This window comes from Malaclemys terrapin, chromosome 1 (assembly GCF_027887155.1).
Source record: "Malaclemys terrapin pileata isolate rMalTer1 chromosome 1, rMalTer1.hap1, whole genome shotgun sequence".
Classification (NCBI taxonomy): domain Eukaryota; kingdom Metazoa; phylum Chordata; order Testudines; family Emydidae; genus Malaclemys; species Malaclemys terrapin.
The window spans coordinates 233947930-233975457 of record NC_071505.1 but is presented as its reverse complement, the minus strand read 5'-3'; the positions used below and the strand labels follow the sequence as shown (position 1 = coordinate 233975457).

Here is a 27528-nt window from a genome sequence, read left to right as displayed (position 1 = left end):
CCCTGTATCTCTTTTCTCTCTTTCTCCCTAACTCTTTCCCTCCTCAGGCCTCCAAATTTCCTCCAATTCCACCCCATCCATTGATTGTCTGAAATTTTGCACCACATTTACTATCATTTGCATATAGAAGCATACAAATTTTGCATGACAGATCTGCTGTGGGAATGTAAAATTGGTTAAATTCAATACTACGGGTATCATTTGGTACTGTACATTATTATTCATAATCTGGTATTCACAATTTATAATTAGTCCATTGTCAGGTCCTGCTTCCATTTCTGGGCATGGTTCATCATGCTTCAATTCTGGAATAGGAAGCATTGTTACACCAGTATGTTCAGAAGCAGTGGTGGTACTCTGCCAGTTCTTAGTCACATTCAGAGAGAACCCCAAAGCCTCAATCACTTTCCTGGCATGGTAGGTGGACTCTTGGGCAGAAGTTCTTTCGATGATCTGCTAGAGTAACTGTAATATTTCCCGCATGTGTTAACTGCATGCTATAACTGGTTAGGTTAGTCATTACCATCCCATTTAAACACATGGTCCCCTTTGGGTCCCGTAGTCCAAGTCCCAGCTCCTGAGAGTTGCTTGTGCTGCAGGATCTTCCACCTTGGCTGCAGTTCAGTCTGTACCAGAGCTTTGTAGGCTTTCCTGCATGATTACCTGGAAACCATAAGGCTAGGGTGACTTTCTCCACCTTGTGCACTGTCACCACCTTGTTCCTCTGCTGTATCATTAATACCATGGACCCCAATGCAGTGAATAATATACCTCCCACGGTGATCAACACCTGAAAAAGAAAACAATTACGGTCACTTCCTCTTTTTATATCAATAGATTCCTTCTGTTCTTCCCTCTGTGTGGTTTCATCTGCAGAGCATACAACCATTGTTTCACCACCCCTTTTTCATCCTTTTCCCGGACCAGCTGTATGGATGGACTAGCCTTGTCCATTACATAGCAGGGACTCTCCCAACTGGCTTTTGGAAATAGCCTTTTATTTGAGACATACTGCACAAGGAACTGATCTCCCACTTCATATGCCTTGCTAGAGGCTTGGTCATCAATTATCTTTTCATTTTTTTTGTTGGGCCTCTCCTAGGCTTCTTGCCACTATCTTGTGTACCTCTTGTATAAGCCATACCAATTCCTTGAGCTGCTGCTCTGTTACACTGCATTATGTCCATCACTGGGGTAATGAATATCTCATCTCCCTTCTAGTCATAGTCTCAAAAGGGGCCACCCACATAGCCTTCACCATGCTTCCCCTTATGACCTTTAAAACAAGATGTAGTTTAACTTCCCAGTCTTTCCCTGAGCCGCTTACCACCTCTTCAGCATTGTTTTTAATCAGTCTGGTTGGCTCATTCCACAGTCCTGAACTCTGTGGGGTGGCATGGTATATGGAATTTCTGATCATGTTGTAGCATCTCACAAACCTTCCTAGTCACCTTTCCCATGAATGCTGGACCATTATCACTATCCATAGCCTTAGGAAGACCCCCACCTAGAGAATACCTGCTCTGTTAGCACCTGAGCTGTGGTGATGGCTGTACAGTGTTGAGTCAGAATAGCTTCTATACGCCTAGTAAAAGCATCTACAATTACCAAAAAACATTTATTTTCTCTAGCAGTTGTAGTTGTTGGCCTCCATTGCACAGTAAATACTCGCTCTTTAGTGCTAAATTAATTTAAATGTCCACCTTTTGTGTGTCTATTCTCATGAACTCCTCACGTAATCCAACCAGGACCTCCCCTGATTTTCAAGCCACAAGTAGTCCATCCCTGTCTTTTTAGTTCCCATTCATATAATAAACCAGTTCCCCCACCTAATGATTTTAAGGTGTCTTGTATTTCCTCATTTTCCTTTTGTAGAGCCTGTAGATCAAAATCTTTTTTCTCTCTCTGTTTCACGGCCCTAGTTGTCACTGCCTCTACCCCAGCGGTGGCCGTCTCTCCTGGCCATATAAATCCACTTTTGGCTGCTTCCTTTACTGCCCTATCTGCTTCATCATTCCATCTTTTAATTTCTCCACTCTTGGCTTGTGCCTTATCCTTCATTACCCAGACCTCCATTAATCCCATGTCTTGTGTCTTCTGATCCAACCACTTTCACAAGCCTGCATACTTAATGCTCCTGCCATCACTCTTCTTCCATTCATTTTTTTTTTTATCGAATGGAAGAAAAGCAGTAAGTGCATTACACACAAAACTCAAATCAGACACCAGCACTCCCCATCTTCAGGCCTTTTATAGCCTGAACCAGTGCAGCAATATCAGCATATTGAGCTGAGGGAGTCTGTCTTGAAGAGAGGTCTTGTTGGTCCTCTCCTGCATAAATCAAGGCTAAACCAGTTTAGCTTTCCTGCCACATAGTAGGAAGATGTAAATGGGGAGTAATCCCCAATGTCATCAAGACCCAGAGCAGCAGCAGTCTTTGCTAGAAAAATCCCAGTCAGATTGTTTCCTGTTTCAGGGCTTGGCACACACTCATCACATTCTTCTGTGATTGTAAGCCTGTCTGGGGGTGGGGGTTGGGGGGCTGGATTATGCAGTTGGTCTCCCTCTATGTTGTCCCCCAAGAGGGGGGGGCATTCTAGTGCTGGACTTTCCTGTCCTTAATCTTTCCTTTTGCTAAAAATACTAGAGGGGCATGAACTGAACACACACTAACCTTGCTTCCACCCATAATATAACAAAATGTCTGGAGAGGCCAACAATAATTCATAGCCCATATGGATTTTTCAAGAATAAATTTTACCAAACCAACCTAATTTCCTTCTTTGATAGAGTTACTGGCCTAGTGGATATGGGGGAAGCAGCAGACCTGATATAGCTTGATTTTAGGAAGGCTTTTGACTCAGTCCCACCTGGCATTCTCCTAAGCAAACTAGGGAAATGTGTTCTGATGAAATTACTATAAAGTGGGTGAAAAACTGGTTGGAAGACCAGACTCAGAGTAGTTATCAGTGGTTGGCTGTCAAACTGGGAGGAAATATCTAGAGGAGTGCCAAAGGGGTCTGTCATGGGTCCGGTACTATTCAGTATTTTGATTAGTGACTTGAATAATGGAGAGGAGAGTGTGCTTACAATATTTTTGGAGTTTCTGCACTGTACCATGCCTCCCCAGAGTCTGCTTTGTCCCTGCTGGATACATGGGAGGGAGGCAACCTGCCCCGTCCTTCTGGGGAGCAGTTAGGTGACCAGGTCCACAGGGAGAAGAGGCAGGTATCAGCCTTCAGGCACTGGGCAGGGTTTTCCCCCCAGCTGACTGAGGTTGAATGTATTCCCTTGAGGTGGAGAAGGTGGAAGGAGGGCCCATTGGGTGGGCAATGGCAGTGACATGCAGATTGGCTGTGTCCTGAACAGTGGCCGTAGGTTTAGGGAGAAGGGCGATGGTGGTGGTGGTGGGGGGAGGAGGGTGGAAACTAAGGAGTTGTATATATTTATATTACGTTAATTTAGTTGTTGTTTATCTAGTTCTGTTTGTCTGTCTTATCTTTTTTTTTAGGTTGTAACCTCTTGGGGGCAAGGTCTGCTCTGTTTTGGTACAGTGACTAGGCTGATGGGTCCTCAAACCTGATTTGGGCTTCTAGACACAACCATAACCCAAATAAATAATAATAATTATGGGCATGGTGGCAGTCCCTCCTCAGGAATGCCATCTTGTGGAGGCTCTGCAGAGCTGTGGTAGCAGCACTGGGGAGCTGGGCAGAACCGTTCTATGTGGTGTGATCCCTCCTGAGCCCTAAATAATTCTGCAGATGTCTAGTGTGAATGTTAATGCTCGGTGGACCAGCAATAACACCTTGCAGCTGGGTAGCTGTGCACAGATGCAGTGCAGGCAGCTGGGTAGCTGGCTGTGCAACCAGAAGGAAGCCTGGAGGAAAGTGTAGGCCTAGCTGTTCCACAGCTCTAGTCAGGGATCCATCGGATCCCCATGGTTAGTGCCTTTGTTTCTTGTACATCCCTGTTTTGGAAAGGCCTGTTTCTTTCCCTTTCTGCGAGGCCTGCATTAATCAGATGTTACGGCTCAAGTACCATGGAAATACACCCTCAGTGTGTTCGGAATAACTTGTCGCCTCCTGTGGAATATTTTCAGGTGGATGTTTGAGCTCTGCCTGTCTCCCTGGCTTGTATATCAGTAGTTCAATAAAGGCACTTGTGGGACTCTGAATTTACAGGATGCCCTGATTAAAAAGACTCCAGGGTCGTCTTGGACACTTCAACAAATATTCCTGATCAGCATGCAACATCAGTTAAGAGCTAATAGTATGCTTGATGCATTGAAATAGGTAAGGAAATGATTCAGAACATTTATGCTAGGGTCTTCATATTGAAGAATGGTATTCCCTCTTCTGAAGTACCCCAATTTCTGGCCTCTTCACCGTATGAATATAGTAACAGAAATCAATGAGATCAGAAGGGCAACAAGGATGCTCAGAGGTACATAATGAAGGGGTAAACTAGGGATGTATTTACATAATTTACTTAGAGATGAAAACCCTTTTTATATTACAGATTCCATGCATTTGCTGAGAGAACTGACTACATAGATATCATTGGACCTATACCAAAGAGTGAAGAGGATGGAGAAAGTCTAACCACCCAGAATTCAAGAAAATTGAAAGGAAAGGCACCTTTAGGTAAAAATAATAAAAGCATGTTCTTTCTTAAAACCTTCAGAATAACAGTGTAATTTAGGAAATGTAGCTAAGTGTTAATAAACATAAGCATGAGCAGTGCTCCCACTTCACCATCTGGGAGAGGGGGCAGGACAAATGGCTGGCCTCTGGGTGGGAAAGGGTGGATACCATGTACGTGGTCAGAGGGGGAAGGAAGAAGTTGAGAAATGGACAGAGCTTTATGTGTATGAGAGAGATACACAGAAAATAACAAGTTTGTTTTGTTTGGAAAGAGGGAAGGGTGTTGCTGTATATATGCTAGGGGTGTGGTGGGAGCATTTCAGTTGATGTTGCATATCTGAAATTACTTCTATGCCACTGTTTCTAAAGATGAATGATGAGTAGCTTTAATTACCTAAAAGTGCAGTAATCTCTTTGAAATGCATTGTGTGGTATGTCTTATTGCTATTATGGACTAGAATTTACAAGTTAAAAAGGAAGACAATTAGCCTTGTGCAATTACTAAGCATTATAGCCATGGTTATGACATCACTGACAACCAATCAGAAAACTCCAGTTGTGTCTAGATTCTAAATCCTTTCAGAGCAGAAAATATATTGCCGTGATTACTCTTTTCTTCCATGTCTGATGTCCCTTGTTTCAGGGTCCCTTCTTGAATGATGCAGAGGGCAATAATAATAAAAATGCTGATTAGCCTCTAATGAGTTTTGAAAGTGTTTCTTGCATATGTGGAATAAACTACAAAAGGAAATAATTGGAAACTGAGGCCATGTCTACACCAGCGAGCTTACAGCGGCACAGCTGTACTGATGCAGCTGCGCTGCTGTAAGATCGCTTGTGTAGCCGCTATGTGTCAATGGGAGAGAGCTCTCCTGTTGACATAATAAAACCACCTGCATGTACGGCAGTCGCTATATTGGTCGGAGAAGTTGTACCGCCTGGCCACGCCTGCGCCTAGGAGCCAGAGGACATGTCGCCACTCCTCCCACACCCTAACTGCCTCCCGGAGCCTGCACCCCAACCCCCTGCACCCTCAGCCAGAACCCTCACTCCCTCCCCCACCCCAACCCCCACCTCAGTTTGGAGCCCCTTCCTGCACCCTGAACCCCTCATTTCTGGCTGCACCCTGGAGCCCGCAACCCCAGCCAGAGCCCATACCCCCTCCCACACCCCAATCCTCTGCCTCAACCCAGAGCCTCCTCCAACACTCGGAACTCCTCATTTTTGACCCCACCCTGGAGCCCGCACTCCCAGCTAGAGCCCTCACCTCCTCCTGCACCCCAGACCCCTGCCCCAGCCTGGTGAAAATGAGTGAGTGAGTGAGGGTGCGGGAGGGGGGTTGGAGTGAGTAGGAGTGGGGCCTCAGAGAAAGGACGGGGCAGGGCTGGGGCCTTGGGGAAGGGGTGGGGCAGGGAGTGGGGCAAAGGTGTTCAGTTTTGTGTGATTAGAAAGTTGGAAACCCTGTCCAAACCCCACTTCCTATGCTATGGAGAGAACCCCCATGGAGCCCTGCTCCATGGTAGTGCATCGGCTGCAGAATTCACTTGCATCCCACTGGCCTTCCCCCGGTGGAAAGGAGATCAGGATTTGCTTCTCTGTTATCTAACATTCCAGATATGCAGGCAAATACATCTCCAGTGCTACCCTGTGTACCTACTTTTTGAAGTGCTGCCTTTAAACAGCAGCACTTTAAAGAATGCTACTGTATTCTACTGCCACACAGTGGCGGAGGCAGGGTTCTGCAGGAAGAAGTTAAATTCCCCATCTTGGCTTGTAGGCAAAATAAGTCTGAGCAACTTAAAATGTCTAATTTTCTTGCATTTGTCTGTTCTCCCTTTGTAAAGCCTGATCTGAGTCAAATGATCACAGAATTAATTAATATTCCAGTCTCTTCTGTAAATTAATTTTCTTCCTTTTCTTTTTTTTTCGATTTCTTGGACTTTTAGAAATGTTGGTGCTGGTTTTCCGTTTTTTTGTTTTGCTTTGTTTAGTTTGCTGGTGGTTGTAAGCTAGTTTGGTATCTTGGTTGTGAAATCAGATGGGGTTGGAGTATTTTTTGAAGCAAGCTACGGGATGGGTATAGCTGCTGGGAGGTAAGACTGGAACAGATTGATTTTGTGTGTGTGTGTGTGTGTGTGTGTGTGAGGATGTTCAGCAATTGGGAGATGGAAAGGGATGCTTGTTAGGGTATTGTATGTTAGTTGTAGTTTGTATGTGTATACACACACACACACACACAGAGAGACGTGGTTTGATTCGGTACAGCAAAGTGGATATACATTCTACCAAGTTAAAATGCTCTATTCGCAATTTAAATTTTTAGTTATTATTTCTTGCTCTTTTTCAGCCTTTTAGCTATTACTACTTTAGATTGTAAGCTCTCCAGGCAGGAAATCCATCTTTATTTGTATTGTGAAGTACATAACTGGTACTATAATAGGTAGTACATATTTAGTAAAAGGTTTTAAACGTCTGGAACCCAATTCTAAAATTCTGTTAATAATTTTGAAACATTACTCATTGTAAGGGTTTGAACACAGTTAAATAACTATTTTACCCTTCTAATATTGAGTCAGTCATACAATTTTAAATGTTAGCTAGTCACAAAATAGGAGTTTATTGTGTAAAGGAAATAAGGGGCTTGATTTACTACTGTGTTACTCTTGCTTAATGCTGGTGTAATTCTGCTGAAATCAGTGGAGTTACATAGGCACAAAATTAGTGCAACATGGTGCTAAATCAGGCAGAAGAAAACAAACTTTGAGCTCAGCTTTCATTCTTGCTGCTAGTGGAGAGTAAATATAAAAGCTTTAGGCATATTTATCCAGCGTATTGCCTGTTTCCATTGTAACCCCATGGACATCACTGAGTTCTTTTCCCTTTATGAAATGGAACTGTTGAGTTCTTCAGGTAGATCCAAGGAGACAGTTAAACTGACAACCTGTTCGGCTGGAGTGGGTCAGTGCTTGATTTCCCCTGAAGTAGAGATACTACATCCATGCTCGAAAATTAGGTAATTGCAATAAAAGTGGGCACCAGCAGCAGTGCTGTTGAGGGCTGTTAATATTTAGTGGAAAAATGAATATTAAGACACGGTCAACAGGAGAGCCAGCATCGGAGAGGGGGGCAGGAGAAAGGAAGGATGAGGAGTAGGACAGTATGATTGAGATCACTTAGGACATTGTGCATATAAAGGATATTGATGTTTATATTTTTATATTTGTGTGTGTCGGGGGGGATTCTCAGGGGGCCTCAAGGAGCAGTTTTTCTCTCCTGTGGCTTCTCAGGTGGAGGAAGATGACTGTGGGTGTGAGGATGTGCCGGATGTGGTGGGTGGGGCAGAAAAAAGGGGGAGACGAATCCTTCAGTTGGAGAAAAAGGAGTTGCTGGGGATGATGCTGGAGCAATCTCTGGAGAGGTTGGCCTGCTGTGAGGAACTAGACCCCAGGTAGGACCTGCTCTGACATCTTGTCCTTGGTCTTGTAAATCCTGGTTGTTACCTGGGTAAAAAAATATTGCGTTGCTTGACTGTAGTAAAATGCATTTATCATCTAAAGGATTTGTGACCAAATACATCTGCTATCAAATGGGTATGGTATTTGATTTCACACTGCTGTGGCGTAAAAGAAAGTGAAAAATGTCAATAAATGTTTTATTGCGTAATATTGAATTCAATACATGTCCCATACTGGATACATTATCAGTACATACAGTAAGTTTTCAAAACATATAAATTAGAAAGACCTGGAGAAACCAGCAGAACATTTACAATGCTTCTATTTTTCAACTTTTCAACAGAAACATTTAAAACCTTCACAAAATTGAAACCCTTTTAGTAGGAGATGATGATTTGGGAAGGAAATATTTTTTTCTGAATTGCATTTGTCAGCACAACCTTATGTTCAATACTTCGATAATACATATATGATTGATTTATATTTGGTGGTTTTACTTGCACATCACTGTAGCTGGTACATATTCAATGGCCTGGTAGTTGTAATTTATTAGATTTTATATTTCTATATCTATATCTATATATAATTGCAAATGTATAGTGCATTTATGTTCTTATATAACTCTGCTACAGTTTTGCCAATTGTCATGTTTTAAGCGTGGTGTTTCTTAAAATGAAACTGAATCAAGTGTTTTGGTCAGAATATTTTTCTTGATCTTCTAAGGTCAATGAGAAACTTATACTTTTATTCTTCCTTTTCAGTTTTATGCTGTGGAATGTTCCATTTTGCTTGAACTTTTTATGATTTTGGAGAGATTGATTTTCATGTTAGCTTGTATTGGCTAAAACAGAACTCTTGAAATACAAGAAGATACCAGGAGATGGCAGTGTACAATAACACATTATAAAAGATTATGTGGAAAATTAACTGCATTTCATATTTAAAACTGTGTTGATGTATTTAAAATATATATATATGTATTGTTCATTTAAGGCAATTCTACAATGTTTATTGAACAGGCAAAGTGAGCGGGTTTTGTTTGGTGTAGGTTAACTGATGGTTTATTTTAGTAGAGATATATTGAGTATATTATCAAGTATGGCATATCCTGTAATTGTTTTGGGTACACTGGCTTGCATCAACAGATGTTAAGATATAGTTGGACTAATTCAGTGTTGTAATATGTAATTCAGCTTTAGGCTACTAATCTGGTTTTACAGAAAGGAGCACTTATGATTTAATCCTTTTACATCTCATATTGTTCTATTATGCCATTCTTCCTTCTAATCCATATTACAGTATTAAGTTCTCATAGACCACGCTACCTAATTTATTCACAGCATTGTGTAGACTTCTTGAAACAGAAGTACATGCCATCTCTGTTTTTCAGCTTTGAACTTGCAGCTTTTGTATACTTTAATTCTATTAAAGACCAATTTTAAACTTTTAATCAAGGGCAAAGTATCTCTTGAATTTTTAAAATGGTCTTAGATCTACTCTAACTTTGGGGTTTGCACTGAATAATCTATTTCATTCACACCTGTCTGCCTAATTGAAACCAATTTTACAAATTATTTAGGTGTCATTAGAATCATTAAGATTTTGGTTAGTTGTAGCAGAAGGCCAAATGTATATTGCTAAAATCACATTACTTATACTTAAGGGACTGCTAAAGTTACAAGTACATCTGCTCAGTAGTTGTAGGAATTTGAAGCAACTGAACATGTCAGCTTTTCTAGATTTCAGGGTTGGCCTTTCTCATGCAAAGGCCAGTTTTAATTAAAAAAAAAAAAAAAGAATAGAGGGCTGGATTTCCCACTTCTGCATTAAAATGCATAGGGGAATTCTATGAGAATTTCCTTATGGAGTTTCCCATGCTGGGAAGGAGGATTTGCCCTTTACCATGGGACAGGCTATAACCAAAACCCACCACCCCAAACCCAGGAGGCTGTGTACCTCTGTTTTAGGGCCCAGAGCCCTAAGCTCAGGCAACACATCTAGGGTTACCATATTTTGTGCCTCCGAAAGGAGGACACTCCACGGGGCCCCGGCCCCGCCCCCAGCCCCGCCCACGCCCCAACTCCGCCCCCTCCCCAAAGTCTCCGCCCCCTCCCCAGCTTCCCGCAAACATTTAATTCGCGGGAAGCCTGAAGCAGGTAAGGGGGGGTGTGGGGGGAGGAGGCGCGGCCCAGGCTGGCCCCCCCGGCGGCTCCAGCCTGGGTCGGCTCGGGCCCTGGGTGACCACCCCCGGCCCGCCCAGCACTGCCGGCCCCCGGCGGCCCGGCCCCGCGACCCCGGACCGGCTCCCGGCCCCGCGGGCCCGGCCCCCCGGCCCCGCAACCCCGGACCGGCCCCCCGGCTCCTGGCCCCACGGCCCAGCACACCCCCCGGATCCCGGCCCCGCGGCCCAGCGCACCCCCCGGCGGCCCGGCCCCACGTTCCAGCGCACCCCCCGGCCCCGCGTTCCAGCGCACCCCCCGGCCCCGCGACCCCGGCCCAGCTCCCGGCCTGGCCCCCGGCCCCTGGCCCCCGGCCCCGCGGCCCAGCGCACCCCCCGGCGGCCCGGCCCCGTGGGCCCGGCCCGGCTCCCGGCCCCGCGGGCCCGGCCCGGCCCCCGGCCCGGCACCGCGCCCCCGGCTCCCCGCCCGGCCCCGCGCCCAGCCTGGCCCGGCCCCGCGCGCCCGGCCCGGCTCCCGGCCCAGCCCCATGCCCCCAGCCCCGCAACCCCGGCCCGGCCCCAGCCAAAGAGGCCCCGGCCGAGCCCTCCCTCCCTCCCGATTTTCCCGGACATGCCCGGCTTTTGGGGATTTCCCCCCAGACGGGGATTTGAACCCCCAAAAGCCGGACATGTCCGGGAAAATCCGGACGTATGGTAACCCTAAACACATCTCAAGTGAAGCTTCGTTGCTGGTGCCTCTCTGCTCATGTATATTCCTTGAACCCCTTTTAAAGAGAGGAGTTCCCACTGCAAAGGGACCCTATGAACAGGGTAATAAAATGGTACCTACCCAGGCAACGCCATTGACGTTAGGATTGTTGAGCAGGTGTAGAGGTGAAAGCAGAATTTGTCTGAAAGCATTGAAGTCTGTGCATTATTCCTCCCACAGTAGCTGGTGTCAGAGAAGATGTCTTCCTGATCTGGAAGGAGTTGGAGGAGGCCAGAAATGCACTGATACAACTTCAGAATATTTTATCAGAGTCTGACCAGCCTATATCTGGCAAAGGTATTGTTTATAGTTCTTTCTAGAAAGATATCATTGTGTTCATGATTAATTTGTTTCATTTGTGGGCAGTTTTGATAAACTGCCAACTTAGGGATGATTTTTCTTTTTAAGACCATTTTAAGACCAAGATATGACATCTATAGTTACGGTTGCATACACTTACCTTTATAAGCTTCTATTTACAGTTGCTTTAACTTTGTTAAATTTTAACAATTCTTGGGTGAATTTTTCCATGCTTGCTTTCTGCCTTTTGGAAAGTTTCAGCAAAAACTATTCAGTTGTCTCTGAGAACAGACTAGCGAAAACAGGTAGTTTTACTAATGTTAATTTTTCCAGCTATTTTTCTGAGGAGCTCAATCAGCTCTATGGCTTGAGGGAGGGACTTGAAACCTGGCAGGGGATAGCTGTGCAGTTCAGCTGCCCCACAAAAATTCATCCACATTTGACCAAATTACAAACCTCTGAAAATTGTCATATGCTTAGGCCTTGTCTTCACTGCAGCGTTAACTTGAGTTGTAACTCGAGAGTTGCTCCTTATTCAGGCCTCATCCACACACTAAAACCCTTCACTGGAATGTGGTTGTGACCCAGGTTTGTCAACTGGCAAAGGACAGTGTGTGTGTGTGTGTGTGTGGGGGGGGGAAATAGGACTCACCTTAGTCTGGTCTGTACACTGTACTTCACCAAAGAATGTCATGTGAGGTCTCAAGTAAAAGCCAATGTCAGACTGGTAATCAATATCGTTGTGAAATATGTATGCAGATACTATGTAAGGAGTTCTGAATATATATACTCAAAACATGTTCTTAGTCTGTGTCATTAGCAAAAATGAAAACCAGGCTTTCTGTCTGACGAGATGTTTCTTCATATATCTGTTTACATGTAAGTTGAGTATTGTCTTGTTCACAATGGGTCTCCAGTCTGAACTGAATGAAAATGAAGGAGTGTGGGAACTAAGAGGAAGAGAAAAATAGCAGGTTTTGGTGGTGGGGAAGAAGAACCTTCTCCTGAGGTGCACTTCAAAGGTTTGCTCCACTATATATGGAGGGGTTAGGGGTGGGTTAAACAAGACACCCTGGCACCCTTCACTGAGAAGGAAAGCAAACAGTGAGTTGGCTTTATTTAAAAACGGGGGTTTCAACCAGCCTTGGTTAAAAATGCTGGAGAGAACTTTGGGTGAGAAGAGCTTCTTTAGAAAAGAGAGTAACTTATTAGTCAACGTTTCGTCCCTAGAAAGTATGTTATGATTTTGCTTTATATGTAACCATTTGTTTCCAGTAGTCTGACTCGCTATCACTTGAATCTCTAGTCTTTGATAATAAATGTATTTGTGTTTTCACTATGAATATATCTAAGTGCTGTAGTGTTAAGCAAAGTGGTGATCCTGAGGTGAATCTTACCAGCTGGTGTGCACTGTTCCTTCGGGAACAGTGGGTCTGGTAATCCGATGAGTGTTCAGTGGATCAGGGGCTGGACACTGCAGGGAATGCTCAGAGGATTCAGGGGTTGGTGTGTGCATATTACTACCTGCACAGAGGGAGCGAGGCCTGGTGGGGCCTGGAAGGTAGTGCTTGTGTTGCTAAAGGCTGTTGGTTTCAGGGAGCTGATCCACAACAGGCACAGACAAGACTGTTTCAACCTAAGCAGTGGTTTGGGGTGTGAGGTTCCTCACCACCCTGGGTATCTCTGTGGAGCATCACAGCAGTGGTGAGTTTAACTCAAGTTGGCTGGCCCATCGGGAGTATAGGCTATAACTCATGTTAGCACAACGTGTCAGCTGCGAACACAGTCACTCTGTGCTGCTCATAAAATCACTCTGTATAAGTCGAGTGTTAGCAGTGTGGCCATTCTCAGGTGAGCTAGGCTAACTTGAATAGAGTTAACTTGAATGTATAACTCAAATTAACTCTGCAGTAAAGACAAAGCCTTGGGGCGTGTCTATGCTACAGATGTGCTGCTCTAGCACTATTGTGTAGACCAGGGGTAGGCAACCTATGGCAGGCGTGCCGAAGGTGGCACATGAGCTGATTTTCAGTGGCACTCACACTGCCCGGGTCCTGGCCACCGCTCTGGGGGGCTCTGCATTTTAATTCAATTTTAAATGAAGCTTCTTAAACATTTTGAAACCTTATTTACTTTACATACAACAATAGTTTAGTTATATATTATAGACTTATAGAAAGAGACCTAAAAAGGTTAAAATGTATTACTGGCATGCGAAACCATAAATTAGAGTGAATAAATGAAGACTCGGCACACCACTTCTGAAAGGTTGCCGACCCCTGGTGTAGACACTTGCTACAGTGGTGGAAGCGAGTTTCAGTCACTGTAGTTAACCCACCCCTTCTGAGAGGTTGATGGAAGAATTCTTCCATCGACCTACTGGTGCCTACACTGGGGTGTAGGTTGGCTTAACTATGTCTTTCAGGAGTGTGAATTTTTCACACCCCTGGGTGGCATAGCTAGGTCAACCTACATTTTAGGTGTAGAGGTTTGTTGCTAAAATCTCTGAATATTCTATCTGCCCTGATCATGATTCCAGGCCTGATGGGGCTTCTGCATGGCAACCACACATTCCCAGGCTTCCCTACTTGGCTCTGTAGGATAGTTAGGCAAAGAAACAGCTGAAAAGCATGTTTTGACTTAGGGGAAAGTGTTCGGGATTGTAAACCAAGAGTTCTGATCTCAGCTGTTCCACTACTCAGGTATTAATCCTGTGCACTTCATAGTCATTACTTCTGGACAAGGCCTCCGACCTCGGATCCCCCCCTTTCTACAGAAGGGGTAACTAAGAGGTCACACAAGATTGCTTCTGGCAGAGCTGTGAAGAGAACCCATGCCTCCAATATGGAAGACCGTAGTCTGATCTACTTAGCCACTCTGCCTTTAAGCATAGTTGTGCCATATCTATATGGTTGGCTGTGCTGTTTGTAACCATTGGCTCACACTACCTTCTAGAGCCAGGAATAGAACCCAGAATTCTTAATTCCCAACATTTCATTGCTCTCTTACAAATAGTGTGTAAGCCACTGGCAAAGTAAGTGTCATCTTCCCCATCTAGTGGCTGGACCTTTTAGAGATAATAGCCTACTACTGCTACCAGTTAATACTTTAGCTCAAATTGGAGATCTGTACAGTGGATCTAAAGGTCATACATTCAAACCCTGCTGATGATCCATGGGTGAGGTGTGTGTCAGTATTATTCCATTATTTTTTCAATTTTCTTGTTTAAAAAAACTAGGACATTACATTAATACAGGTTACAAATATTAAGGTTGCAAATTAAGCATTCAGAATTAAGAAATGTCAGAAATAAGGCTTCATGTGCAACCTTAATTTGGTTCCCTTGTGTGTAAGCATTATGGTACAATCTATAATTACACAATCGCATATTATTTGTTCTACAGAACTTCTGCTTCATTCAGTACATAGGTTTGGCAATGAATGAGACAGAGGGATTCAGGGAGAGAAAGGACATTCTTTGGAGTAGTACCGGAGAGCTGAGTTCCATTCCTGGGTTTGCCACATACTTCCTATATGATGTTGGGCAAGACTTTCATAATAAATATGTGCAAAGGGCCTGAATTAAGGTTACACGGGCAACTTTAATTCTGACATTTCCTAATTTATAAGTGCTTGACTTTGCAACCTTAATGTTGTTTTAATGTATTTTTTTCATATACTATATAATCACTGTATAAAATGTTAAAATATTCTGATCATACACTAGACTGAATTAAAGAAAATGTTAAATTCCAGTGTGATTAATAGCTGAACTCGGGTAGCCCATCTATTTTGTCTCTCAGTGATTCAGATAACTGGAGTTGTCCTGTCTGTCTACATTTCTTTCTTTGTCTTCCCGATCTCTTTAAAACTCTTGTATCCTAAAATGTACTCTGTTCTGTTCTAGTGAAATGAAAAAGAGGCTGTCTACTTTCCAGTGACTCTTCAGATAATACATTATGTATACACACTAAGCTGTGGCCTTTACATAAAGTATATGCAAAGGAAAAAAATGCAAACAGACTTGTTTTAAAACATGATTTAGCAGAGTTTATGAAAGGCCAGTCAAAAGGCAATTCCTTTCATATGATAAGGCTCTGTTCTTGCAACTTCATGCATGCAGTCAGATCTCTATAACTATAATTATTCAGTGATTCTACTCAGAATTCTGATCAACATTCTCAAACATGGTTGCCTAAAGTTAGCCTCCTAAATCCATACTTAGGCAATTAAATAGTTGGCCTCATTTATAAAGTGCTGGCATCCCGCAGCTCCCATTGGCATCAGTATGATTTGTCTACACTTTTGAAAATCAGACTCTTTATTTAGGTATCTAAATATGGAGTTAGAAGCCCAAGGTTGGTCTTAGGTTTGTAAATTTTTGCCCAGTTATCCATATATCAGTCTTCTTTTGTAATAGCTTACAGAAACTCTTTGGTGAATTATGTTAAGTACAACTGTATATATGTATATTTTCAAATCAGCAACCAAAACTGATCCTCCAGTGCCTGAGCCAAAACCCGAGGATTATATAAGTTCTAAGGAGTGGTTGCAGAAGAATGGCTTGAAAGCTCAGAAGCTGACGTTGTATGAAGCACTTGCTGATTGTACTTTTCGGCATGCTGACGGGGTGGTTGACATAAAAGCCAAGCCAGAGGATGAATCTTTACAAACTGATGCTGTAAGTACTGCTAAGATTCCCTTGAATGCTGTGTCCTTTTCGGCTTCTGTCTGCTTTTCTGCTTTTCAGACTTGCAATGAAACTTTATAGATGAGCCTTTTGTACAGCATGTGGTCTGTTTGTAACCCCATTCTTATTTGGAGGATTATAATAAAATCTTGTTAATGGAACAGGATGAAGAGGTTCATAAGTGAAATGGAGTGGAAGTGACCCTCTCTTTGCCCTGAAAGGACAGCTTTGCCTATCCTCCTGCATTCAGCATGGAATCTGCCACCAAGGATGGGAGGATGGTTTCAGCAACAACTTGTTTTTCCTCATCTTTATGACTCAGTGGAATGGGGCAAAGGAATGTTTGTCAGTTTCTTCTCCGTTCCACATGGTCTAGGAGATGTAGAGGCCCCAGATGCTCCAATACTACCGGGGTTTAAAGCAAAGTGTGAAGGGTTGGATTATTCTGTGGTTTGCTTGCTCTTCCCAAGCTCCACCAGAGCACTTTTCACTATACTTCTCCTGTTCTTTCTAAGAGCAGGTCAAGGAGGACAGGGAAACAGTTTGTATTGATTTCGTATCAGGAGCCAATGTCCTGAGCAGGTTTATAATCTGTGGCTACTTCTGCAGTTATGCAGTCTAAGCAGGCATAGATCCCTGCCTTTTAAGTGTATTTTCCAAATGTTTTTACAGCACATTGCAAAGATCTCGTTTAAAAACATTTAATTAATAATTCCTTGCCCCTGTAGGAGACGAATAAGAAAATAATCCACGCAAAATACTGTGATAAATTTGTACACACTTACTGGAAAGATGGGTCTGTGGTTCATGTGTATGTCTCTACTGAGAAGTACAGGCAGTATGAAGAGAGAATGAAGAATGCTCTTGGACAAATGGAAAGAAGGTTAGTTTGGTTTCAAATGAAATCTGTTCAGATCTGTGCTCTAATGCAGAAATGTTTTAAATTTACAGCCATGGCAGACAGAAGCAGGCAGTAAACACCCAATAAAAGTTATAAAGAAGTTAGTTACCTTTTTTTAAGTCTGACCTTTATGTGTAGGACCTCTTAGTATTCATTTACTAAGAAAGACTGATATATGGATTGAACACAGTTTTGTAACCTTGCATTCTTCTGTTCGAGTGGAAGGAAAAATCGTCTATTTTCTGCAACCAGGAGTGTATGAATGCCTGATATTGATCACTGAGGAGCATTGATGTAAGAAGTTGAAAAATTGCCTTTTAGTAAAAGGTATCAAGGTACTTTTAGAATCTACAATGAAACTAGATAGGCATTTACTCCATTTATCTATGAGCTGAAAGTTTCTTGTTCAAATCAGATGCTACAATAATAAATATTAAGTAAGATAGTTCATAATTCAAAATTGTTTGCACATGTATAGCATCTTCCATCTGAGAATCACAAGTGTATCTCCTTGTTGAGGAGCCAGCAAACCTGTGTACAGATTGCTCCCAGTTAGTAGTACCCACCCCAAAAAATGTGGAGAGGGGGGGTAGCCTATGACCCTCTGGGACATTTTGGGAATCACTTAGATTAGTAATGGGTTCTGTCCATCATCTGCCCTGTAATCTTGGGTGCCTTAATAGTATGCGGCTATGACTCAGAGCCTAGTTACTCCTTGCAGCCAGGGTACCCCCAACAGCGCGTCTAGTCCAACTCTCCCCAAATCCATCTCTCCTAGTTCTTAACCACCAGACACTTGAACTTTTCCCCTCTGGTATGACATCCCTGAAGGTGTGAAAACTGACACCTGTTATCAGTTCACTTTGACACACACACTCCAGGCAGTTTGCACAACAGAGACCTGCTTGGAGTAGAACCAAACAAAAGGTTTATTTAATAGAAAAATCAGAGATTCAAAGACAAATTTGGGAGGAAAAGCAAACACATACAAGTCACACAGAAAATAAACATAAAGGTCAATCTCAGGCTTTCTACTTCTATATTAGCTAAATTCCCTTTTCTAGTATAAGTTACCTACTGACTCTGAACAGTTTTGCAGTGTGCCCCGTCATCGAGGGGATCTAGTGTTCCATAGACAGCACCCTGCCTAGATGCTGGCTCTCAGTTTTTGGAGGTTCTTCACTTCAAACCCCCTCTCTTTTGAGGATTTGCAGATTTTTTTTCTCCTCTCAGACTATGGTGATACATGGTAGAGGAAATTCCTTTCTCTCTTAGTTTTCCAAGACCAAGGTTTTCATTTCAATTTCAAGTTGTTTCGATGTTTCCCCATTAATTCCACTTTTGCTGTCTGATTGCTTCACCCCTCTGTTGTGAGATGGTGGTGTGGTTGTACAACAGTTACAATGTTCTAAACATATATACATACTTATATCCATAGCCATAACTTGTAAACACCTCTCCTAATGACCGTCAATGTCAGAACACTACAAGCTTTCATAAAACACCTTTCTTGATATATATTCATACACAATAACATTGTATACAACCGTTTGATTCAATTCCTTATTCTTTGGGGTTCAGACCTTTTGTACCCCCCTTGGGGTGTCTGGACCCTGATTGTCACACCCTCCTCTCCACCCTAACTAGATCTGGTGATTGGCCATAGAGAGAACCTGGTGCTCAATCCTAGGGGTGGCTCAGCAGTGGAGCTCCCCAGGAGCTCAAAGAGGCCTTTTGCTTCCCTAAAGCATAATCCTTCCAAGAACATCTGCTGGTGCAGTGTGGCTCTGCCCCACCCAGACCTCAGGCGTGCAATTAATAGGCATAACCTACCCCTTATAATATTTGTCTGTTAGGGATTGTTCTCAATGTAACAGAAACAATTGTGTTCAAGCATTTCTCTTCATAGTTTTTCATGTTTCTTCCCACCAAGGGTATCAGTGCCTGAATATATTTATCAACATCCAGGGTTTTGTTATTTTTCCTTGGTTTATCCTGTCTTTGTCTTCTTCTGGTTGAAATTCACATGCCAGTGAAAGCTCCTAGCAGGACAGATTTGAGAGTCAAGGATTTTATATTTCAAATCAGAGAACACCAGCATAGATTTTTCTATTTTGAATGGCTTGTCCATTCGTCATGAAACCTTGGTAGAGTACTTTGCATGCTTTTGTGAAATACTTCATGAGAAAATGTCCGTCAGCTGCAAATGTGACATGATTCTTTTATTTTTTATGGCATCATTCTCTTTTAACTTGTACAAAGGTGAGTAATCTTTATCTCAAAGCCACTGCACTATTTGTTAATATCCCACACTGCAATGTATGCAGGTTGTTAGAGCTCATCAGAGGAACCTAAAGTGGAACCAGTTAGGGGCTCTGAATCAAGAAAATAATTCTGTTCAGGAAAGCACTCAAGCACACATTTAACTTTAAGCCTGTGCTTGAATCCAGTTAATTTAAAATTAACAATGTGGTTAAGGCTCCTGTTCAGTAAGGAATTTAAACATGAGCCTAACATTAAAGTTGTTTTAAGTGCTTAAGTTTCTTGCTGAATCAGAGCCTTAAGTGTTTCCCTGAATGGGGATGGATTTTATCATGTGTAAGTGCTTTCCTGAATTAGGTCTGGAGTACAGTCACTGAGCAGTAGGAACACCTTGGTCGCTCACAGAGACAGCTAGTTCAATCTGGAAGATTATTGGCTTTAATGTTACCATAATGCTTTATGCTGCCTATCTAGCTCCAAAATGTTATTGAAATGTTGCCTTTCACACCATGTTCAGGTGACTTTTTTTTTTTTTTTTTTTTCAGGGTTAAATGGCTCCAGCGAGGGAGCAGAGGTCTCTTTGGGAATGTGCTTGAAGATCACGTCTATATTCTCATTGATACATCTCAGTCTATGAGGGACAAACTTCCACTTGTGAAGGAGAAAATATTTCAGCTCATTCAGGTTAGATAAAATGGTGGGGTTCCAGAAACCTGATATGTGTAGCAGTACTAGCACTTAGAGCTGATTGAAGCTTTTTTTCCCCTCCACATTGTTTTCAGTTAAAATTAGTAGCCATTTAAAAAAAATGAAACATTTTGCAAAAACATTTGATTTTCCTAAAAATGCTGTCAGTTCAGGTGCCCAATCTCAGCCAGCAGCAGCAGAGAGCAGCAGTTGTAGAGAAAGTCCTGCTTAGCCCTGGGCTGGAGCATGCCCTCTGCAGATAGAATCTTTGGAGACTTTAGCTAAGCTCTAGCAACTCTCTACTGAGCATGTGTGAATTGTAATTCCTCCCCCCCCCCCAAAGGCTTGTAACTAGAGCTGGGTGACATAGTTTTTAGACAAATAATTTATTCACCAAAAATGCATTTTGGGGTTAACCAGAACAGTTTGTGAATTTGTTTGAGTTTACTGAATAGTTTTGATTGAACTGAAAGAAATAAACATTTTGGTAATGTTGAAATGAAACCTTTCATTTAGACCTGTAAAATTTCTTTTGGACTCTCAGGCATTTTGACAAAAGCAAAGAATTCAAGAAATAGCTGGTGGTGAAGAAGAAGGTGGTTGTGATGCCACTGCCTTCCTTATAATCTTTAGCCCAGTGGCTAGGCCATTCACCTGGAATGTGGGAGACCCATGTTTAAGGCTAAGATTTTGTCACAGGTATTTTTAGTAAGTCACAAGCAGGATGCGGGCAATAAACAATAAATCACGGAAGCCTGAGCCTCGTGGTGTGGGGCTGGAGCTGAAGCCCCGCCGCCTGGAGCTGACAGCCAGTGGCATAGCCAGGTTCTAAGAGCAGAGGGAGCAAACATAAAAAAGGCGCCCCCCCCCCCCCCCGCTCCTCCTCTGGCCATGCCCCCTGGCTCCTCCGGCCACGCCATGCCCCTCTCTTGGCTGGCTTCTCCGGCCACGCTGCGTCCCCCCTTGCTCCTCCGGCCGCGCTGCCCCCCATGGCTGTAGAGGAAGGCTGGCAAAGGACAGGGGGGTTGAGGGGAGGTGGAGGGGAGAGATGTAGAGGGAGGGTGGCAGGGGACAGGGGGGTTGACTTGAGGGGAGGTGAAGAGGAAGATGTGGAGGGAGGGGGACAGGGGGTTTGACTTGAGGGGAGGTGGAGTGGAGGATGTAGGGAGGGTGGCAGAGGACGGGAGTACGAGGGGAGGTGAAGGGGAGGGAAAGGCAGGGGTATGGGGTACATGGGAGGGGTACATGGGGTATGGAGCTTGGGGAGGGGTTACTGGAGATGGGAGTGCCGTGGGCTGGGGTCCCCGGGGCTCTCTGTGCAGAGGGGGCTGGAGCTGCTCCCGGGACCGGAAGAGCCTGGGAGTCCGCTGCCTGCCCTTCCACTGCTTCTTTCCGGGGCCCGGCTGCTAGGCCCGGCCCAGCCAGCAGCAGAGAGCAGCAAACCCCGCTGTCACTGCCTCGGAGGGGCTCGCCGCAAGCAGCGCCAGCCCAGGCTCAGCGCTGGTGCTACCCCTTGGGGGGTTGGGGCAGAAGGCAGCGAGCCCCGCCAGGCGCGGTCCGAGCAAGCTGCAGCCCGGCTCGCCCGTTCAGCTCGGGGGCGCTGCCCTGCCCGGGGCTGCTGGCGGAGCCTGGCTGTGGGCGGGTCGCGCTGACAGGCCGCGGCGGGAGGGGGAAAGCGCTCTCCCCTCCTCGGGGGAGTTTTATTCCGGTGAGCCGAGGGCGGCGCGGAGGCTCCTGCTGGGAGTGACTGGCTGCGGGTCCGCCCGGTGTGGCTGCCGTGTGGAGGTGGGGGAGACCCTCCCTGCCCCGGGGGTGCCCCGGGACCTGGTCAGTGCATCAAAGTTGTCTGCAGGAGGGGGGAGTTGCGGGCCGCCATGCTGTGCCCCCCTCGCTCCTCTGTGCCGCCCCCTCCCCATGGCTCCTCCAGGCGTGCTGCCCTCCCTTGCCTGCAGGAGCCCAGCGCCGGGGGGGCAGACCAAGCTTCAGAGCGGAGCATGGGCTCCGCTTTTGGAAAATGTGCTAAGGGGAAGCGGCTGCTTCCCCTGCACCCCACTAGCTACGCTACTGCTGACAGCCTGATCCCCGCTGCCCAGGGCTGACAGCTGCCTGAGACTGCAGTTGCAGAGATCACGTAAAATCACAGAATCCATGACTGACTTGTCGCTTTACTTTACCCATCTTTAATTCCCCCCTGTGCCTGATGAGAAAAGGGATTAGAACTTAGATCTCCCATATCCTAGGCAAATGCCCTCATTACCAGACTATAGAGTCATTCTCACTCTCTTTCCCTGGCCAAGTGGCTATTCATAGTCATTCATGACAAAATTATAAGCAACTGTAGGATCTTATAATGGGAAATGTCAGGCAAACTTAATAATAGGTGATACTACTATCTCCCTCCTAACATATATATATATAAAGAATACTTGTCATTATTTATTGGGATTATACTACTAATTATACATGAATGAAAACTACTCTTGTGGATGTTGCTCTCCAAACGTAACATGGGTTGGTCTTTTTTTTTTTTTTTTTTTTTAATATTGAGAAAAATGCAACTGACTATCTCTTACAGGAACAACTGAGACACAAAAGCAGATTTAACTTTGTGAAATTTGATGCTCAAGCGGTAGCTTGGCAAGAGAAACTTGCTGAAGTTAATGAAGAGAATTTGCAAGATGCTTGGCTTTGGATAAAAGAACTGGAGGTAAAATAGAGAGTAACATATCAAGAAGCACCTATGAACTAAGTTACACTTACATCCCCTATTTGTATAATATAATTCAGTTAATTAAGTTAATTTGACTAGTAATGTGGAAGGTTTGACCGTGAGGAGTTCTAGAAGGCACTCATATACAGTAGTTATCTAGAGTTTGTATTTGATTTTAGTGGAAATTCATGGGCTTATGATATTAAAATTCTTTAGTAATATCATTGTATATCTCCTAGTCCAGTGATTTATTTGTGGAGTTCCTGGGAGTGAGGGGTGGGCAAGGTGAAGAAGCCACATAAGGATTTTGATGCTGTGAACTAATATAAAGAGAATGTCGTAATATATTTAGTAGATGGTAAGAAATCACAGAAGAATATAGAGAGGAGGGGGAAACATTGCTAAGCTCTGGGTAGGGAGTTACTGAATGTTTAGAATCAGGGAACAGATAGTTTAATTGGTATGAAATTGAATTTTCTGGGCTTCCTCCATTCCCTGCAAATAAATCACCGCTTTACTTAAGCCACGTATGCAATACAATATTATGCAAGAATGGGAATACCTTGAAAAGACATCCATTTGGCATAATTTCAGCCAGTCAGTGAGGAACATCCATTTTCTTTGTTATTCAGTAGGGCTGGCTAAGTGGTTGTCTTTATGAATTTCCTATCGTGCATTCAGCTCTAGATCTTTTTGTTCTTGTGCAATTCCCTGTGCTTTTCAAACTACTGCCAAGCCTGACATCTGTTGCTGACCTTCAGTATATTTAAAAGAGCATGTGTATAAGTCTGAGATTAGAAGGTGGCTTTAAGAAGAAAGTTAGAGAACAGCAAATCACTAGGAATATTAATCAAAACAAATTCTTTGATATCATGTAATGCACTTGGATCCCCTTCAGGGGGTGTTAAAAAGGAGACAGGACTGTAAAACAGTAACAGTTCCTGGAAAATTCCCTTACAAGTGGCACACTTATATTATCTGAAATGATAACAGTATTGTATACAAGATATGTCAAATTTGCTAGAACTAATAGATAAAAATATCAGTGATGTGTTGAATACAGTAACTGCTTCAGAGTTCTTGAAATGATGGAAAACTAGATGGGACAACTTCAGGTGTTTTCTTCATATCACTTGGATTACCAAGCAAATCTGTTTTTCCATGATGTACTAGAGCATATTTTGTTTATTTCAAATTAGGTCAAAAACACATACCATTAACCAAAAGAACCAAAAGATGAACAATTTAAACATGGTGTATTTAGGATTGACATGCCCCTAATATTAGTGGCTGTGTATACTTCTCCCAAAAGCTCTACATATACTTGACATACATAACACAAAGGCAATTAGTTAATTATGATTAGGAGTAGTCATAACTTCTCATCGACTGGAAATAACAGAAGCTGACTGATATCAGGTAACAAGAAAAATCCAGAATTTCCAGCTAGATATCCCCGTGAGGAGTTGATGGGCCCACTTGCTGTTACAAAACCCTGGATGTAGAACAGTGGTGGGTAACCTGTGACCTGTGGGCCACATGCGGCCCGTCAGGGTAATCTGATTGTGGGCCGCAAGACATTTTGTTAACGTTGAGTGTCCGCAGGCACGGCCCCCCCCACAGCTTCCAGTGGTTGCGGTTCGCCGTTCCTGGCCAATGGGAGCCGCGGGAAGTGACGGGCTGCAGGGACATGCTGGGTGAGAGGGTAAATGGTGATTGAGCTTTGGGCTGTGTCAGTGTCTGCTTTGCATTCCCTTCCAAAATATTAATTAGCGTATACCAGTAATAAACATCCACAAGGCATATTTCTGGGACATGTGACTTCTTTGAGACCAAAAGGTATAAATGCTAAGCAAAGTAAATTAGTTAGATTAGTTCCCCAATTAACCTCTGAAGAGGTTCAAGACTATGAGACAGAAGTCCTCAGAGTAACCTAGACTCTGCTTCGAGGGACCTTTGTGGGTTTCTAGAACCAGAAGGGCTCAGGGTGACCTATGCCCTGCTTTGGGGGATGTTTGACATACCAAGTTCCTGAGAGGGAAAAGAAGAGAAGAGAAGACGTCTCCATCTAGAATTGGTAGATATACCTGCTTTGTTTGACAATCAGGATACTGTGTAGAGCTAACATAGTTACTGAGGATTTATGCTTGGGGAGCTGAGGCTTATAGGAAAAGATGTGTACTGTGTAATCTTAACTGCTTGTGTGATTCTTCTCCAAATAAATTACTGTGCATAAGCATATTGGTTTCCGAATTCTCACTGATACCGGTAACATCTGCCCAGCCGTGGGCAATTAAAAGATCCGTTTCAAAAGAAGTCACCCCACCAATCAATATGTCTTCATCTTCTTTGGACAAAGCCATCATGCCTCCACTACCCACAACAGCTGATGACTTTAAACCATTCTAGGAGCTATTTAAAAGGATTGCTGACTCGCTCAGGATACCCTTGGAAGAAGTTGCAGCATCTCAACACAAGCTGTTGGACACTTTGCAAACATCAGCCTCATTGAAGATTGCACTCCCCATAAATGAGGCACTCATGGATCCAGCCAAAACCATCTGGCATACCACCCAATGATACCGCCCACTTGTAAGAGAGTGGAGAAGAATTACTAAGTTCCCTCTAATGATCTGGATTTTTTGTTTTCACATGCCCTACCGAATTCCTTGATGGTAGAGGCCATGAATGAATGACGCAGACAACACCACTCCAGAGCCACCCCGTATGATTAAGACTGGAAGTATTTAGACCTCTTTGGGCGCAAGGCCTGTTCGTCAGCAACTCTGCAATTCAGAATCACCAATTACGATGCACTAATAGCCAAATACAATCACACAAATTATTCTAAAATGTCTGAGTTTATTGATTGCATCCTTGATGACAAAAAATAACAATTCAAAGCAGTCATCTTGGAGGGTCACCTTCTTTCATGGATAGCCTTTCAAGCTTCGTTGGGTGCGTCAGACACCGCGGCACAATCCATTGCTACAGCCAGAGTTGTGCAACAGGCTTCTTGTCTCCACCTCTCTGGTTTTCTGAAAGAAGTACAATCTACTGTTGATCTTCCCTTTGAGGGCTTGAAATTGTTTGCAGCCAAGACTGATGAATCCCTCCATACCCTAAAAAATTCTAGGACAACTCTTTGGTCTTCAAGCATTTGCACATCTGCACAAAGAAGGAAGCCAGGGAAATACCACTCAGCACAATGAACAGGGCCTGCACCATACGTCCAACCACAGAAACAATATGATCCATAAAAATGTGGACAGAGGCCTACATAGATGTAGACCACTCCCATCTCAGCCATCAACATCCCAACAACCCTCCTCAAAACTGCAATTTTGAGTGTTTGATCAAGGGTCTGAGATGCCTCTCCCATTTCCAAGTGCTGAAACCATCAATAACTGTCCATCCTTTCACAGGCTGGCTGACCCCATTCCACCCAGTATGACAGACTATCACCTCGGAGAAATTGGGTATTAGAAATCATCAACACTGGTTACTCAATTCAGTTTACCTCCTTCCCTCCTCATCGCTCTCCCTCCCTGTCCCTCATCAGGGACCCTTCTCATGAGCACCTTCTACAACAGGAAATAGAATCAGTACCAACACAATATAAAGGGAAGGGCTTTTATTCCCATTACTTCTTAACCAGGAAAAAGATGGGGGGATGAAGGCCCATTCTCGACCTAAGGAAACGCAACAAGTTTGTGAAGGTTCAGTGGTTCAGGATGATCATGCTAGCAATGCTAATCCCAGCACTGTAACAGGAGGACTGGTTCTCGGCCCTTGACCTCTAAGATGTGTATTTTCATATCATCATACACCCATCACACAGGAGATTCCTCGGATTTGTTCTGGGACAAGATCACTATCAGTACAAAGTACTGCCTTTTGGCGTCTTTACATTTCCCTGAGTGTTCTCCAAGGTTCTCGCATTGGTGGCGGTCCACCTCTGCAAGCAAGGTGGTATTCCTCTTCTTGGACGACTGTCTACTCAAAGTCTCCTCCTGGGAACACACCTTTGAAACTGGCTCTCTTCTCACAACTAGAACTACAAATAAACATGCAAAAATCAATGTTGGCACTTGAACAAAAACTAGCATTCATTGGGACCCACCTTGATGCACTGGAGCCCAAAGCCTCATTACCACTACACAGATTTGTCACCCAAGTTAATCTGATTGCCACAACACAAAACAGCCTACAGATATCAGCCAGGACTTGCCTGCAATTATTAGATCATATGGCAGCAACCACATTTGTTGTAAGGCGTGTCAGGCTACATATGCATTGTCATCAGTGCTGGCTCAGGACGGTATACATTCTGCACAGACGCAGCCTGAACAAGTGTCTTACGATGTCACTCTCAGTCAAAAACTCTACACTGATGGACTCAACCCCACAATGAGTTCCCTTCACACAGCCTCCTCAGTCAATGACGCTTCTCTGTTAGTTTGAGTAGCACACTTGCACAACCACACAATCCCGGGCTGGTATTCCCCCTTGGAGTAAACATTACACATCAACCTACAGGAACTACAAGCAGTCTGCAATGCATGCTCACGCTTTTTACCTCTGATCAGGAACAAGACCATAAAGGTACTGACGGACAACATTGCTTACATGTTTTATATAAACCATCAAGGGGGAGCAAATTCACCGAAACACTGAGATTATGGAACCGATGCATCTGTCACAACATCAAGATATCAGCTACTTATCAACTAGGATGTCAGAACACCACAGTAGATACACTAAGCAGAAAATTCTCTCGGGACAACGAGTGGGAAATAAACACCACGGTCCTACAGAATATATTCAGATGCTGGCGTTTTCTGACTATAGACCTTCTTGTTACAGCCCAGAATGCCAAGTGTCCACAATTTTGCTCAAGAACAGGATTGGGACCCTGATCTCTGGGCAGTGTTTTCCTCATCAAATAGG

General features: G+C 43.9%; 1 protein-coding gene across 2 annotated transcripts in view; it reads left to right on the top strand.

The window, feature by feature from the left end:
• VWA3B (von Willebrand factor A domain containing 3B) overlaps positions 1 to 27528 on the top strand; it is a 125728-nt gene that overhangs the window by 22071 nt on the left and 76129 nt on the right. For both annotated transcript variants that reach the window (XM_054009237.1, XM_054009246.1), the window contains 6 exons: positions 4522 to 4646; positions 11209 to 11325; positions 15813 to 16009; positions 16747 to 16901; positions 19727 to 19865; positions 22444 to 22575. In XM_054009237.1, the coding sequence (XP_053865212.1) occupies positions 4522 to 4646; positions 11209 to 11325; positions 15813 to 16009; positions 16747 to 16901; positions 19727 to 19865; positions 22444 to 22575 (865 nt within the window). The remainder of the gene's footprint in view (positions 1 to 4521; positions 4647 to 11208; positions 11326 to 15812; positions 16010 to 16746; positions 16902 to 19726; positions 19866 to 22443; positions 22576 to 27528) is intronic.